A 14,830-nucleotide genomic window follows, 5' to 3' on the forward strand; every position below is an offset into this window, starting at 1 on the left:
AGGGTTAGGCTCCTTACTGTGAAAGAAAGTGATGCCAATAATTTCCAAGTTCTTAAGAATGCACTCCTGGATGGTTATGGCTTAACCACTGAACAGTACAGGATAAAGTTCAGAGAGACCAAAAAGGAGTCTTCACAAGACTGGGTTGATTTCATTGACCATTCAGTGAAGGCCTTGGAGGGGTGGTTACATGGCAGTAAAGTTACTGATTATGAAAGCCTGTATAACACAATCCTGAGAGAGCATATACTTAATAATTGTGTGTCTGATTTGTTGCACCAGTACCTGGTAGACTCTGATCTGACCTCTCCCCAAGAATTGGGAAAGAAGGCAGACAAATGGGTTAGAACAAGGGTGAACAGAAAAGTTCATACAGGGGGTGACAAAGATGGCAATAAGAAGAAAGATGGTGAAAAATCTCAAGATAAGCATGGGGATAAGGGTAAAACCAAAGATCCCACTTCAAATCTTAAACACTCTTCAGAGGGTGGGGATAAAACTAATTCTTCCTCTTCTTCTCAACCTGCACACATTAAAAAGCCTTGGTGCTTTGTGTGTAAAAACAGAGGCCATAGGCCAGGGGATAAGTCCTGTCCAGGTAAACCCCCTGAGCCTACCACCACTAATACATCAAGCTCTAGTGCCCCTAGCAGTAGTGGTACTAGTGGTGGGACTGCTGGCAACAGTCAAGTTAAGGGTGTAGTTGGGTTCACTTTTGGGTCCATAGTAGAAACTGGGGTAGTCAGTCCCAAGACAGTTTCTGTCACACCTAGTGGCATTGGCCTTGCCACACTGGCTGCTTGTCCCCTTACAATGGATAAGTACAGGCAGACAGTTTCAATAAATGGTGTTGAGGCCTTGGCCTACAGGGACACAGGTGCCAGTATCACTTTGGTGACTGAAAACCTAGTGCACCCTGATCAACACATCATTGGACAACAGTATAAGATTATTGATGTCCATAACTCCACTAAGTTTCTTCCCTTAGCTATAATTCAGTTTAGTTGGGGTGGAGTTACTGGCCCTAAGCAGGTGGTGGTATCACCTAGCTTACCTGTAGACTGTCTCTTAGGTAATGACCTAGAGGCCTCAGGTTGGGCTGATGTAGAGTTTTATGCCCATGCAGCCATGCTGGGCATCCCTGAGGAATTGTTCCCTCTCATTTCTACTGAAATGAAAAAGCAAAGGAGAGAAGGCCTGAAAACTCAGGAACCCTCTCCATCAACAGGTAAAAAGGGTATCACAGTATCCCCTAACCACCCTACCATTCAGGATACCATTCCTGTGGTGGGAGAAACCTCTCCTGGGGTGGCACCTGTTCCAAGGGAATCATCAGTTGGCAAAACTGTACACCCTGAGGTGGAAGTACCTCTCTGTGGGATAACTAACATTGGTGAGAAAAAGAGCACCATTTTAGTTAACATGGAGCATCCCTCCAACCCTCCCAGAGAAACTTTAGTGCAGAAACTCTGCACTGCCTCACAACACTTAGGACAGCATCCCTGCCCTAGTGAGGAGCTGATAGGACAGCATCCCTGCCCTGCTCCAACCCAAGAGAAACAGCATCCCTGTTCTCTCTTCCAGCCATATGGACAAAGTTTTTGCCCAGCTATGGCTTTTCTGAGACAGCATCCCTGTCTGGCATTTCCATCACTACAAATAGGTTCAGTGGACAATTCCCACTGCTCTAAACTAAAACTTACTGATAGAAACTCTGAAAATACATCTTCACATTGTTGCTTAGCTAAAAAACTTCAAACAGGGTGGTTTACATCCCCACAGGGAAGTAACCATATAGTGGATGATAAAGGGAGTAACCAGTCTATTGCAGAGCTACTCTCTACTTATCACCACTTAGACAATAAAGTCTCAACTGGCCAAGGTTAGCCTTATTGTCCTTCGTTTGGGGGGGGGGTTGTGTGAGAAAGTAGCCTCTTTCTAGCCTTGTTACCCCCACTTTTGGCCTGTTTGTGAGTGTATGTCAGGATGTTTGTCACTGTTTTCACTGTCTCACTGGGATCCTGATGGCTAGGCCCCAGTGCTCATAGTGAAAACACTATGTTTTCAGTATGTTTGTTATGTGTCACTGGGACCCTGCTAGTCAGGACCCCAGTGCTCATAAGGTTGTGGCCTATATGTATGTGTCACTGGGACCCTGTCACACAGGGCCCCAGTGCTCATAGGTGTGCATGTATGTGTTCCCTGTGTGGTGCCTAACTGTCTCACTGAAGCTCTGCTAACCAGAACCTCAGTGGTTATGCTCTCTCATTACTTTTAAATTGTCACTAACAGGCTAGTGACCAATTTTACCAAATTACATTGGCTTACTGGAACACCCTTATAATTCCCAAGTATATGGTACTGAGGTACCCAGGGTATTGGGGTTCCAGGAGATTCCTATGGGCTGCAGCATTTCTTTTGCCACCCACCCATAGGGAGCTCTGACAATTCTTACACAGGCCTGCCACTGCAGCCTGAGTGAAATAACGTCCACGTTATTTCACAGCCATTTTTCACTGCACTTAAGTAACTTATAAGTCACCTATATGTCTAACCTTTACCTGGTAAAGGTTAGGTGCAAAGTTACTGAGTGTGAGGGCACCCTGGCACTAGCCAAGGTGCCCCCACATTGTTCAGAGCCAATTCCCTGAACTTTGTGAGTGCGGGGACACCATTACACGCGTGCACTACATATAGGTCACTACCTATGTGTAGCTTCACAATGGTAACTCCGAATATGGCCATGTAACATGTCTATGATCATGGAATTGCCCCCTCTTTGCCATCCTGGCATAGTTGGCACAATCCCATGATCCCAGTGGTCTGTAGCACAGACCCTGGTACTGCCAAACTGCCCTTCCTGGGGTTTCACTGCAGCTGCTGCTGCTGCCAACCCCTCAGACAGGCATCTGCCCTCCTGGGGTCCAGCCAGGCCTGGCCCAGGATGGCAGAACAAAGAACTTCCTCTGAGAGAGGGTGTGACACCCTCTCCCTTTGGAAAATGGTGTGAAGGCAGGGGAGGAGTAGCCTCCCCCAGCCTCTGGAAATGCTTTCTTGGGCACAGATGTGCACAATTCTGCATAAGCCAGTCTACACCGGTTCAGGGACCCCTTAGCCCCTGCTCTGGCACGAAACTGGACAAAGGAAAGGGGAGTGACCACTCCCCTGACCTGCACCTCCCCTGGGAGGTGTCCAGAGCTCCTCCAGTGTGCTCCAGACCTCTGCCATCTTGGAAACAGAGGTGCTGCTGGCACACTGGACTGCTCTGAGTGGCCAGTGCCACCAGGTGACGTCAGAGACTCCTGCTGATAGGCTCCTTCAGGTGTTAGTAGCCTATCCTCTCTCCTAGGTAGCCAAACCCTCTTTTCTGGCTATTTAGGGTCTCTGTCTCTGGGGAAACTTCAGAGAACGAATGCAAGAGCTCATCCGAGTTCCTCTGCATCTCTCTCTTCACCTTCTGATAAGGAAACGACTGCTGACCGCGCTGGAAGCCTGCAAACCTGCAACATAGTAGCAAAGACGACTACTGCAACTCTGTAACGCTGATCCTGCCACCTTCTCGACTGTTTTCCTGCTTGTGCATGCTGTGGGGGTAGCCTGCCTCCTCTCTGCACCAGAAGCTCCGAAGAAATCTCCCGTGGGTCGACGGAATCTTCCCCCTGCAACCGCAGGCACCAAGAAGCTGCATTACCGGTCCCTTGGGTCTCCTCTCAGCACGACGAGCGAGGTCCCTCGAATCCAGCGACGCTGTCCAAGTGACCCCCACAGTCCAGTGACTCTTCAGCCCAAGTTTGGTGGAGGTAAGTCCTTGCCTCACCTCGCTGGACTGCATTGCTGGGAACCGCGACTTTGCAGCTACTCCGGCCCCTGTGCACTTCCGGCAGAAATCCTTTGTGCACAGCCAAGCCTGGGTCCACAGCACTCTAACCTGCATTGCACGACTTTCTAAGTTGGTCTCCGGCGACGTGGGACTCCTTTGTGCAACTTCGGCGAGCACCGTTTCACACATCCTCGTAGTGCCTGTTTCTGGCACTTCTCCGGGTTCTACCTGCTTCAGTGAGGGCTCTTTGTCTTGCTCGACGTCCCCTCTCTCTTCAGGTCTAATTTGCGACCTCCTGGTCCCTCCTGGGCCCCGGCAGCGTCCAAAAACGCCAAACGCACGATTTGCAGCTAGCAAGGCTTGTTGGCGTTCTTTCAGCGGGAAAACACATCTGCACGACTCTCCACGGCGAGAGGGATCCGTCCACCAAAGGGGAAGTCTCTAGCCCTTTTCGTTCCTGCAGAAACCTCAGCTTCTTCTGTCCAGTCGAAGCTTCTTTGCACCCACAGCTGGCATTTCCTGGGCATCTGCCCATCTCCGACTTGCTTGTGACTTTTGGACTTGGTCCCCTTGTTCCACAGGTACCCTAGATTGGAAATCCACAGTTGTTGCATTGCTGGTTTGTGTCTTTCCTGCATTATTCCTCTAACATGACTACTTTGTCCTTAGGGGAACTGTAGTGCACTTTGCACTCACTTTTCAGGGTCTTGGGGAGGGTTATTTTCCTAACTCTCACTATTTTCTAATAGTCCCAGCGACCCTCTACAAGGTCACATAGGTTTGGGGTCCATTCGTGGTTCGCATTCCACTTTTGGAGTATATGGTTTGTGTTGCCCCTATCCCTATGTTTCCCCATTGCATCCTATTGTAACTATACATTGTTTGCACTGTTTTCTAAGACTATACTGCATATTTTTGCTATTGTGTATATATATCTTGTGTATATTTGCTATCCTCTCACTGAGGGTACACTCTAAGATACTTTGGCATATTGTCATAAAAATAAAGTACCTTTATTTTTAGTATAACTGTGTATTGTGTTTTCTTATGATATTGTGCATATGACACTAAGTGGTACTGTAGTAGCTTCACACGTCTCCTAGTTCAGCCTAAGCTGCTCTGCTAAGCTACCATTATCTATCAGCCTAAGCTGCTAGACACCCTATGCACTAATAAGGGATAACTGGGCCTGGTGCAAGGTGCAAGTACCCCTTGGTACTCACTACAAGCCAGTCCAGCCTCCTACATTAATAGATTACTGAAGAGTCACATATTTGTTACAAAAACATCACATCACCTGTGTCCTCAAAGTCCTAGCCTTTTCTCTACACATTCTTCATTGTAATTCTAACAATGCTTAACAAACCATTTATTTGCTTCTTTCATGTGCACGCGTGTTTGTGTTTTATTGTTCTGCTACCAAGACTTCTTATCAGATTCGGTGTACTCTTGGCTTACTCTATCTCCTGCTCTTTTTCCTTCAGTCACGTTTCCAATTTACCAAAAACAAAGAATACATGCCTGTATGCTGTGACCATAAATTCCTCAAAGCTTGCAAACAGGTTTCCTTTAACTAAGACCTTGCTGATCATCCACTCTGTTTTCCAGTGAACTCTTCACCTGTCTTGCATCATTGTGGAACTTAGGCCTGCACTGTTCTTTCACCACGTATAGCTCTGTAACGCTCTCTACTAATGTCTGTGATGGCGCACCTTCTTCACACACATTTTGTTTCCTCTCTAACACTGGGTACATGTCTGTCAAATAAGGGAACGTGAAAAAGAGATTTACAACTTGAGTTCTAATCTTGTTGGACAGCTCAGGCCTTCATGAAGAGATGGCGGTGAGTTTATTTACAGAGACAGTGAGGGAGACAATATGCTGATCACCCATGTTGCACAAGGCATCCATGACCTGGGAGAGGACTGTGGTTGGAGAATGTTACCTGTTAGATTCAAAGCAACAAATTCAAAGAGAGCAGCCGAATGCCAAAAATTCAACCCCGGAAAGCATTTTCACGAGTCGGGGCACAAGAGTGGGTATGTTTACATTTTGGCTCTATGCTTTTCCCAACTGATTCCAGGATACTGCCTTTCCTATACATCTAGTTGTGCACGTTATGAAGTGCAACTACTAGGAGGGAGGTTATGTTAAGAGTAGAAAATATAAAACGAGCAAGTAGGGAAAGTGAGAAATCCCCAGAAATGAATAAAATACAGAAGTGAGTAGGACATAGGAAGTCAGAGCACGTGATCAAGAAACAGAAATCAAAAGGAAAAATATAAGAGAACAGGAAATTAATTTGGACGATATTCATAAGAATCTTGGAACAGGAAGATTTTCCGTTCTTTTTTTAATGTTACTGGACAGAATGTGTTCACTGAGCTGGTAAAAGGGAGTTTCAGAATCTTGTGTTGCCAAGAAGTTCTGAGTCATTGACTGCTCTTTCGCCGTGATACATTTTCAACTACTGTGTATGATAAATGGGCGCAGCTTTGTGCAGTTTTGTGGATGTTCTAAGCTGTCACTAATTTGGCTCCAGCTTCATTAAATTCCTCTTTACAACCATACAGTCGTACCCCATGGCAAGGATAAGGATCAAGGAGATTTGTTTGCACCCGTTAAGATTTGACTGTATGGGGGGCGTGGCCAAGCAAAATGGCTAGCGGGATACGCTTCTAGGAAGCTCTGCGCCACCACGGACTAATCCTGCGGAATCCAGCCATGTCTGCCTTGCAAAGGCCCAAACTGGGGTGGCATGGTGGGCAAAAAAAACAATGGATTAAACCTAGAACTTTGTGACTGGGGGTGAATGCTTGCATTGTTCAGCATTCCGTCCATCATCAGTTTTTTTATTTTTTTGCTTTTCTCACCCTAAGAGGGAAGGGTATACCCACACGTGGGTCCCATGCTCACTGCGCCACTGTATTTAAGCCAGCCTAGCTGATGAAGGGTCATACCCTGAAACTGGTCCCAGGATGCTTGTTTCTGGGCCAGGGAAGACCTGGCCTGGCAGTTCGGGCTGGACTGTTCCCATGGGGAACAGGATCAAGACTAATTTGCATATAGCTGGATCCAAATTTGGTTGGCATGGTGGGCAAACAAATGATGGATTAAACACAGATCGTTGTGACTGGGGGTGAATGTTTGCATTGTTCAGCATTTCGTCCACCATCTGTTTTTTTTTTTTGCTTCTGCCTTGCGAGGGGTACTTCTTGCGTGTGCCCTCATACACGGCCTTTCCATCTGGGTCATTGTCGGCCCCTGAGTGGTGCCCTGCGGTCCAGCGACATAGCTGGGTCTGCAGCGGTCGCCAGGTGGTCCCCGACATGGAGGGTGGTCACCCCGGGCACTGTTGGGGGCAGTGCAGTGCCTACCAGATGGGTGGAGTCTAGACGAGGTGGCCTGTGAGCTCAGAGGCCCGATATTGTAGATTGTGCCCCTCCTCACCTATTAAGATGCCGGTGCTGCGTTGGGCCAGTCTTGGTGGGTAGGCGGGCCCTGCGGGAGGCGAGTGAGGGTGTTGCTGTGGCTGATGCATGCTACGAGCAGGAGCGAGTGGAGGTGCTGAGGGGCGGGTGTCGTGGCAGTGGTCCATCCGCCTTGGAGTGGTGCTCTGCTGGGTTGGAGCTGCCAGAGGGGTGGCCTGGACTGCTTGTGCCCTGCTGGAGAGAGACCGTGGGCCTATGGAGGCACCCAGTGAGTGGTAGAACAGAGGACTGGGGGCCGCTTGGTTTGAACTGAGACATCTCAGAGGGGTCCACCCCCCACCCTTATGCATATGGGACGAAGCGAGGAGCATTGGCGCAACTTGGCAAGGCAGCAAATTAATGGACACTGGTGAGTGACTGATGGGTGCCTGGGCCCCAGGGGATGCTACTGAATAAATACTACAGTGATCTCAATAATTAGCTTTGTGGGTGACGTGTGGTTTGCGGTGAGGCCCAGGGACTGTGGGGCCACTCTGCAGGAACCACTGGAGGAGACTTACTTGTGGCTGAGTGGGGGGTGGCTCCTGGCCATCCTGCTCCCCCCCCCCCAATTGGTACTGATGGGCCAAAAGAAGCAGGTGGCCCCTTTACATGGGAACACCATGGAACATTATACCACCTCTGCCCCTCTCTCACAGCGCTAAACAGGAAATGCTGGGCAGAGGGAGGAAGATGATGCAGGGTGCCTGTGAAGGAGCCATCCCAGGCTGAACTCCTTGCCACCATACAGGGCTCCAGGGTGGCTCTGAAGGGGAAAATATCCGTGCCCTTGGAGGTGAATCACCTTCAGGAAGACCTTAGAAAGGTGGAGAAGGGCTCAAATTGTGGAGCTGCAGACAGAGGTGGCCATGTTGTGCAAGCAACTGGCGCAGGTTACATCGAGATCCGTAAAGCTGGAGGCCAGGGTTGAGGATGCTGAAGGCATATTGAGACGGAATAATGTCCGCCTTCTCAGGTTCCCGAAGAGAGAGGAGGGCTGTACTGAGCAGGCCTTTGTGGATCGATGGATCAGGGATATGCTGTGACCTGTGGGGTTATCCTCTGTGTTCATCATAGAACATACCCACATGGCACTGGTTGTCCCTATAAAAGCCTGGGGTGCCTCCCCGGGCAGTCATTTTTCAGATCCTAAACTCCTGAGATTGAGACTGTGTCATAAGGGCAGCCTGTGAAACCAATAATGCTGTTTTTGAAAATCACAAGCTTTCTATCTGGACTACACTAATTAAGCACAAAACTCGAGGAAGAGCTTCTTGGGAGGTGAAAGCCAAGCTTATATCCATGGGCGTGAGGTATATGTTGCTGTACCCAGCATGCCTGTGGGTCTTTTCTGGGGGCAAGTCCCACTTTTTTGACCATCCAGAAGAGGTCTGGAGGTGGCTTGAACTGTGGGATAAGGCGCCACCTAGGGTTCCGGGTCGGGCCTCCTTGGGATCCGAGCAGGTGTACAACATTAACAAGATGGGAACTTCGCTGACCTCGGCCGGGGAGGACCATCTCAGGATTGAGGTACAAAAGGATGGAACAATGGCTGTGGTCTGTCTGAATCCTGCTCTGGAACTGGTGAGAGTGGTACGGGAGCCAGAATCGGGGACGCCCATGTGTGAAGATGCTGGATAAGGCCTGCATTGCGGACAATTTTTCTACTGTTATTGACGCTGGGCAGGGGTTGACGCAGACTGTGCACTTGTTGCCTAGCCCTATTACCTCAATGAGTGTACTCATTGTGTTCCTAGATTCAGGAATTACTACAATGCAGACACTGTGTAATCCGCATCCGGGGTCGGGGATGCTACCTCCATGGTTGTGGTAGGTTTAGTTTATGGGGGTTGGGGATATAGGCTGTTAGTCCTGGCAGCATATCTATACATGGATCTACAGTATGTATTGTTATTTTTGTTATACTGTCTATCCGGGGTGAGCAGGGGTGTTGGGTTGTTTATAACTGTGCATGCTTACTTTTATTGCAGTTCAAAGGACAATGGAAAACCTCGGTCATGGGAGAATTACTCCTACCCCATAAACAGGAGAGGCTTACAGGGGGGATACACAATGGTCCTATGCCTAGGCTGGTAAATATAGTGTTGTGGAATGTCAGGGGGTTAAATAATTATTTCAGGCACTACAGGGTGCACTCCTTTATTCAATGTCATAAGACACAGATAGCATGCTTACAGGAAACACATATACTGGATGACAAAGCTCAGAAACTAGCTAAGAAGTGGCAGGGACAGTTGTACACCACATCATATTCCTCCTATGCACGGGGAGTGGCAGTGTGGGTGGCACTGGGGGTCCCATTCCACACATCTTATAGTGAGGCTGATGTGGAGTGTAGGTATTTGTTACTTCAGAGGACACTGGATGTGGAGCCTATCACACAATTAAACACCTATGCTCCCAACAGTGATGATTGTTCGTTTTTTGACAATATTTTGGAGATGTTTGGAGCTAGTTTAAGCTCTCCTGTTATTTGAGTGGGTGATTTTAACTGCATCATAGATGGGGCGAAGGACCGACATCCTCCACGCTGGGGCGCTAAGTCAATGATGGTACGTTCACTTACTTCTGTTTTGAACAATTTTGGCTTATGGGATGGCTGGAGGTGGTTGCATCCAGAGGGTAAGGAATATACATACCACCCAAAGACGCACAAAACATATGGACCAATGTTTACTGGGAGACCTGAACTATTACCGGTTGGTGGGGGTGACACACTTGGGGAGATTTCTGTCTAATCACGCCCCGGTGCACTTGGGTTTGTGCTGGGGAGCAGGTGTCAGGGGGGGTGAGGATTTGGTGTATGCCTTCAGAGCTCCTGACTGACAGTGCTTCATGTGAGGAACTTGCCACTTTGATAACGAAGTACCTGGAAATTAATTGGGGCACCATGGACACCATGGCCATTGAATGGGAGGCAATGAAGGATGTGGCAAGGGGAACTTGTATAAGTACCCCCTGTGGAATTCGTAGGCAACTGGAGCGGGACCTTAAGATCCTGGAGGGATGTCTGGCAGATGTGCAGCATGGAGACTCATTCACCCCTGAGATGTAAAGGGCGCATCTTCGCCTTAGACGAGAGGTGGGTAAAAGCTGGGGCACACTGGAAAAGCTAACACTAAGGACATATTGTCAGAGGTTGCATCAGGAACGGGATAAGTCAGGCAGGCTGTTAGCGTGGATACTGAAATGAGAGGTGGTGTTCCCCCCATACAACATATTAGGAACTCAGCTGAAGTCTAGGTTACAAGCCGCAGGGACATTATAGCAGTGCTGGCTGAGTACTTCAAAAAGGTCACTTATGTGGGCCCATAGGTGTCCGATGAGACAATGCAGGGATTCCGGTGACAGTTCAATCTTTCCTGGTTGGCACCAGACAGTTGGAGGGAGCTGGATGAAGATGTAATGTTGGAGGAGGTGCGGCTGGCTATAACCGCATTACAGACGTCCAGAGCCCCGCAGGGGTGGTTATCCCGTAGAGTCCTACCAGGCTTACTCAGCCCTGTTACGGAAAAAGCTGCTAGGAGTGTATAAAGAGGCATGCCAGAGGGGCATTTTGCTGGAATTGATGCTGAATAGTAACGTCAAAATCCTTTGTAAAATGTTAGACACTAGACTGCATGGAGTAATTTGGAATTCAAACAAGATCCTAAACTCTGACACACAACTAACAGTCAGCCTTTCTGATCACGAGCTTTCTCCAACTGACCATCAAATCCTCAATAGAGGTCTCTCTTTTTGCCCTACTAATTATTGGAACATTACCCAAACTAAGATTGACTTCTTCAAATTTATACGCCATCTCAAACTGAAATCGTTCTTTTCCAATATTTCGCCGTTGTCTTCTTCCCATCCAACACCTCCTTCACAAAACTCAAGTGATCTCTCAGTTCAAGACCTTGAAGATATCGGCCTGTTAAGAAATCTATCCAACACTGACAAACCTGACTTACCCCTCTCCTTGATAGCACAAGATCTAGATTTATACATTAACAAATACCATCCTTCTGACCTGCGACCTAAATCTACCTTTACCCCTATTCTTCTGGCAGGCAATTCTATTGACCTCTTTTCGACAGCTGTCTTGAGGGACCTGGACCGAGAGTATAAACACTATAGTGACAAACGAAAATATTCCCGTCCCAATATTACCAAAAACCAAGCACAAGCCCTCAAATTACTGAGTAAAAATAATCAAATCATCATTAAAGAGGCTGACAAGAGCGGAAATATAGTAGTCCTCAACACCTATGACTACTTGCAGGAAGCCTATCGGCATCTTCAGGATAAGAAATGCTACAAACCTCTTTCACACAACCCAACAGCTGAAATCCAACATAGGCTATTTGATCTTTTGGAGCACTGGCATTCTCTCCATATTCTTTCTAGTAGAGAAAAAAGTGCCTTATACTTACAATTTCCAACTATCCCTACCCTATATCTTCTACCAAAAATACACAAAAAAGGTCACCCACCCAAAGGTCGACCAATAATATCAGGCATCAACTCTATCTGTTCACAACTGGGCACCCTAATCGATAAGGAACTGCAGCCTTTTATGACAAATTTACCCTCCTTTGTTAGAGATTCCAAAGATATTTTACAAAAGCTACAAAACATCGATTGGCAATCTGACTCCTTTCTGGTTACCATTGACGTTGTCAGCCTCTATACTTCTATAAAACATAGTGGCGGCCTAGAAGCTGTTAGAAGATGCCTTTCCACAAAATCAGTGAAGTATCTGGAACGTAATTTGATGATTATGGAAATGTTGCAATTTTGTTTAGAAAATAACTATTTTCTATTTGACGGCAAGTTCTACTTACAACTCCAAGGGACTGCGATGGGGCAAAATGTGCCCCACCATACGCCTGCATTCTGATGGTGCAGTAGAAAACCACTCGCTACGGGATGATCTAACTGAACATCTTTCTCAACATATCATCTTTTGGGGTTGTTACATTGACGACATCTTGTTCATTTGGCAAGGTCCAAAGGGTCTCCTTAATCAATTCTTACAGTCATTAGTGCCCAACAAATGGGGCATCGACATCACTTATCACATCTCTAACTCATCAGTAGAATACCTGGACCTTCTGATCTTTATAAAAGATGACAAGTTACAGACAAAATTCTTTCGGAAAACAACAGCAGCAAATTCAATTCTTCATGCTGTCACCCCTCAAGTACCATCCGGAATATTACTCAGGGTGAATATAAAAGAGCCAGATTGAATTGCACTACCAAAACAGATTACAACAACATCTCCACCCAAATGACTGAGAGACTAACTGCCAGGGGGTACAATCACCAATCACTTAACGCTACTAAGGATAAACTACGTGACATGGACCGCATCAAGCTACTAAACAAATCCCATACAGTCAATACAAAGCCTGCTATCCAGTTTATTACTGAATTTCACAATGGCCATCATTTGATTCGGAAACTCCTTCGCAAACATTGGTACCTTCTACAAAATAACCCCTCCATTAATCAACACATAACAAATTTTCCACAAATAGGCTTCGACGGGCTCCCAATCTAAGAGACACACTCTGCTCTTCATTTTTTCAAAATCAGTCTCCAACATCTTTGTTACCTCCAAAACCAAAGGGCTTTTACACATGCAGCAAATGTTCAATCTGTAAGTGGGGTCTCTCAAAAACCACAACAATTACTATCAATGACCAATGTTTCCATATCAATGACTTCATAAATTGTGAAAGCTCGAATGTTGTCTATATAATATGGTGCCCATGCCACCAAGCCTATATAGGCAGTACCATCCGCCCTCTCAAAATAAGAATCCAAGAACACTACCGCAATATTCCAAAACTGGACATGAAAGCACCACTTTTTGAACATTTCACAGAATTTCATTCCCATGAACGCAATTTCACAATCTGTGGTCTTCGACGAATCAGATTAACCCCTCGAGGTGGCATTACGCCTGCGCAAGGAGGAAAGCAGACTTATATTCCGATACGATACAGTTAATCATGGACTTAACAAAGACTATGAGTGGCACTATTGGCTATTGTAAAACTGAGACACCCAGTAACATTGTCATCTGGAGTGCTTTGTAATAATGTAACAAGTTTGTTTTAAAATCTATGTAATGTTCTTTCTTTCTTTCTGTCGACGTACCATTGATTTCTCACATGGTTACTATATTTATTCTGTTCTTATCTCTCATGTCTCACCTTCCTTAGGTTATTAGGGCAATACCATAATTCACAGTATCAACATTCATTTTCTTTTACTTGTATTCATTTTTCTTCTTTTTCTTCTTCTCTTTATTTCTTAATCTTTTTAGTCACCAAACTGGATCAATAATTATAAAATAGACCTTTGATTTATTAGGTCTTAGTAACTCATTCAACATTCCCTGTCCTTTTCTTTGGACGTAATACACATTTATTGTTTGTGCAAAGATGGCGCCGTCCTTGGTTACTACCAAGATGGCGCCACCGACGTCGCATGTGCCGGAAGAATTGAAGTCCCTTCTCTTTGTCCATACCCGATAGTCTATATCGAGGTAGGACAACCCAATACATCATACCGGTCGCGTATAAAGACGCGAGCTGAAATCGGCGCGCTGCCATTTTTCGAGATATTTTTCAGGCGACGGACGTAAATATGTGGTATTGAATAGAAACATAAAAAATAAACGGGTGAGTCTTTACCGCAAGGGTCTTTCTTTATGAGAAAACGTTTGGCATTTTTTCACTTAACGATCCAATAGATGTTTACCTTTCCGACGTAAACAGCATTCTTTAGTTCTGAAATCTATTGCGGATATAAAATGGGTGGCTGTTCATTATTCTGGTCTCCTCCGGGCAAAACTATTGGTACTTATCTTTATCTATTTCTCTTTGACAACTTTTTAAACTCTGATTCTTTTGCCTTTTTCTTTCTTTTTTTTTCTCCTTTTTTCCTTTTCTCTTGAGCCTAGATTGCAATCTTTATTGTGCTGTACTCCCTATTTAAACAGATATCATTACTTTTTATATATATCTTTAATATTAGACATAACTCAGCCAAAAAGGTTTTTTCTTTGAATGTTTACTTATGCTTAACCTAATTATATCAGTCACATGATGTTACATGCATATACTTATATTTCAGGCTAAACTGCTGCATTATTACTCATATTATCGACTGTTTTTTGGCTATCTGAACACCAAATTACTTAGAAGGGTATGGTTTTTCTCCTTCTTTTTCTTTTCTTTTGTGTACAGTAACATTTTCTGTTCTCAATCACAATTCTTCCTTGGGTGCAATGTAATAATATCTCTCTTCGAAAGCATGTGCTCTTTCTCACAAATTAGCCAATTCAGGTAATTTAAAAACTGACCCTTGATCATCTCTATTTTTCCTAAAGGATATTCGAATTGGTCGCCACTAATTTATACTCAATCTTTTGGTTACCCCTATTCTATCCCTAGTTCTTCTATCACCCGGCACAGAACTCCTCTTTTTGGCTTTTTTTAACTTTGAGAAGAATGATTTTGGA

At 45.8% G+C, this 14,830-nt stretch overlaps 1 protein-coding gene across 1 annotated transcript in view; it reads left to right on the top strand.

Annotated features, from left to right (window-relative positions):
• Positions 1-14,830, top strand: part of LOC138276142 (collagen, type I, alpha 1a-like) — a 91,782-nt gene that overhangs the window by 42,702 nt on the left and 34,250 nt on the right. The window contains exon 7 of the mRNA XM_069219180.1: positions 13,749-13,947. Coding sequence (XP_069075281.1) covers positions 13,749-13,947 — 199 coding nt within the window. The remainder of the gene's footprint in view (positions 1-13,748; positions 13,948-14,830) is intronic.

Source organism: Pleurodeles waltl, unplaced genomic scaffold, assembly GCF_031143425.1.
Source record: "Pleurodeles waltl isolate 20211129_DDA unplaced genomic scaffold, aPleWal1.hap1.20221129 scaffold_37, whole genome shotgun sequence".
NCBI lineage: Eukaryota > Metazoa > Chordata > Amphibia > Caudata > Salamandridae > Pleurodeles > Pleurodeles waltl.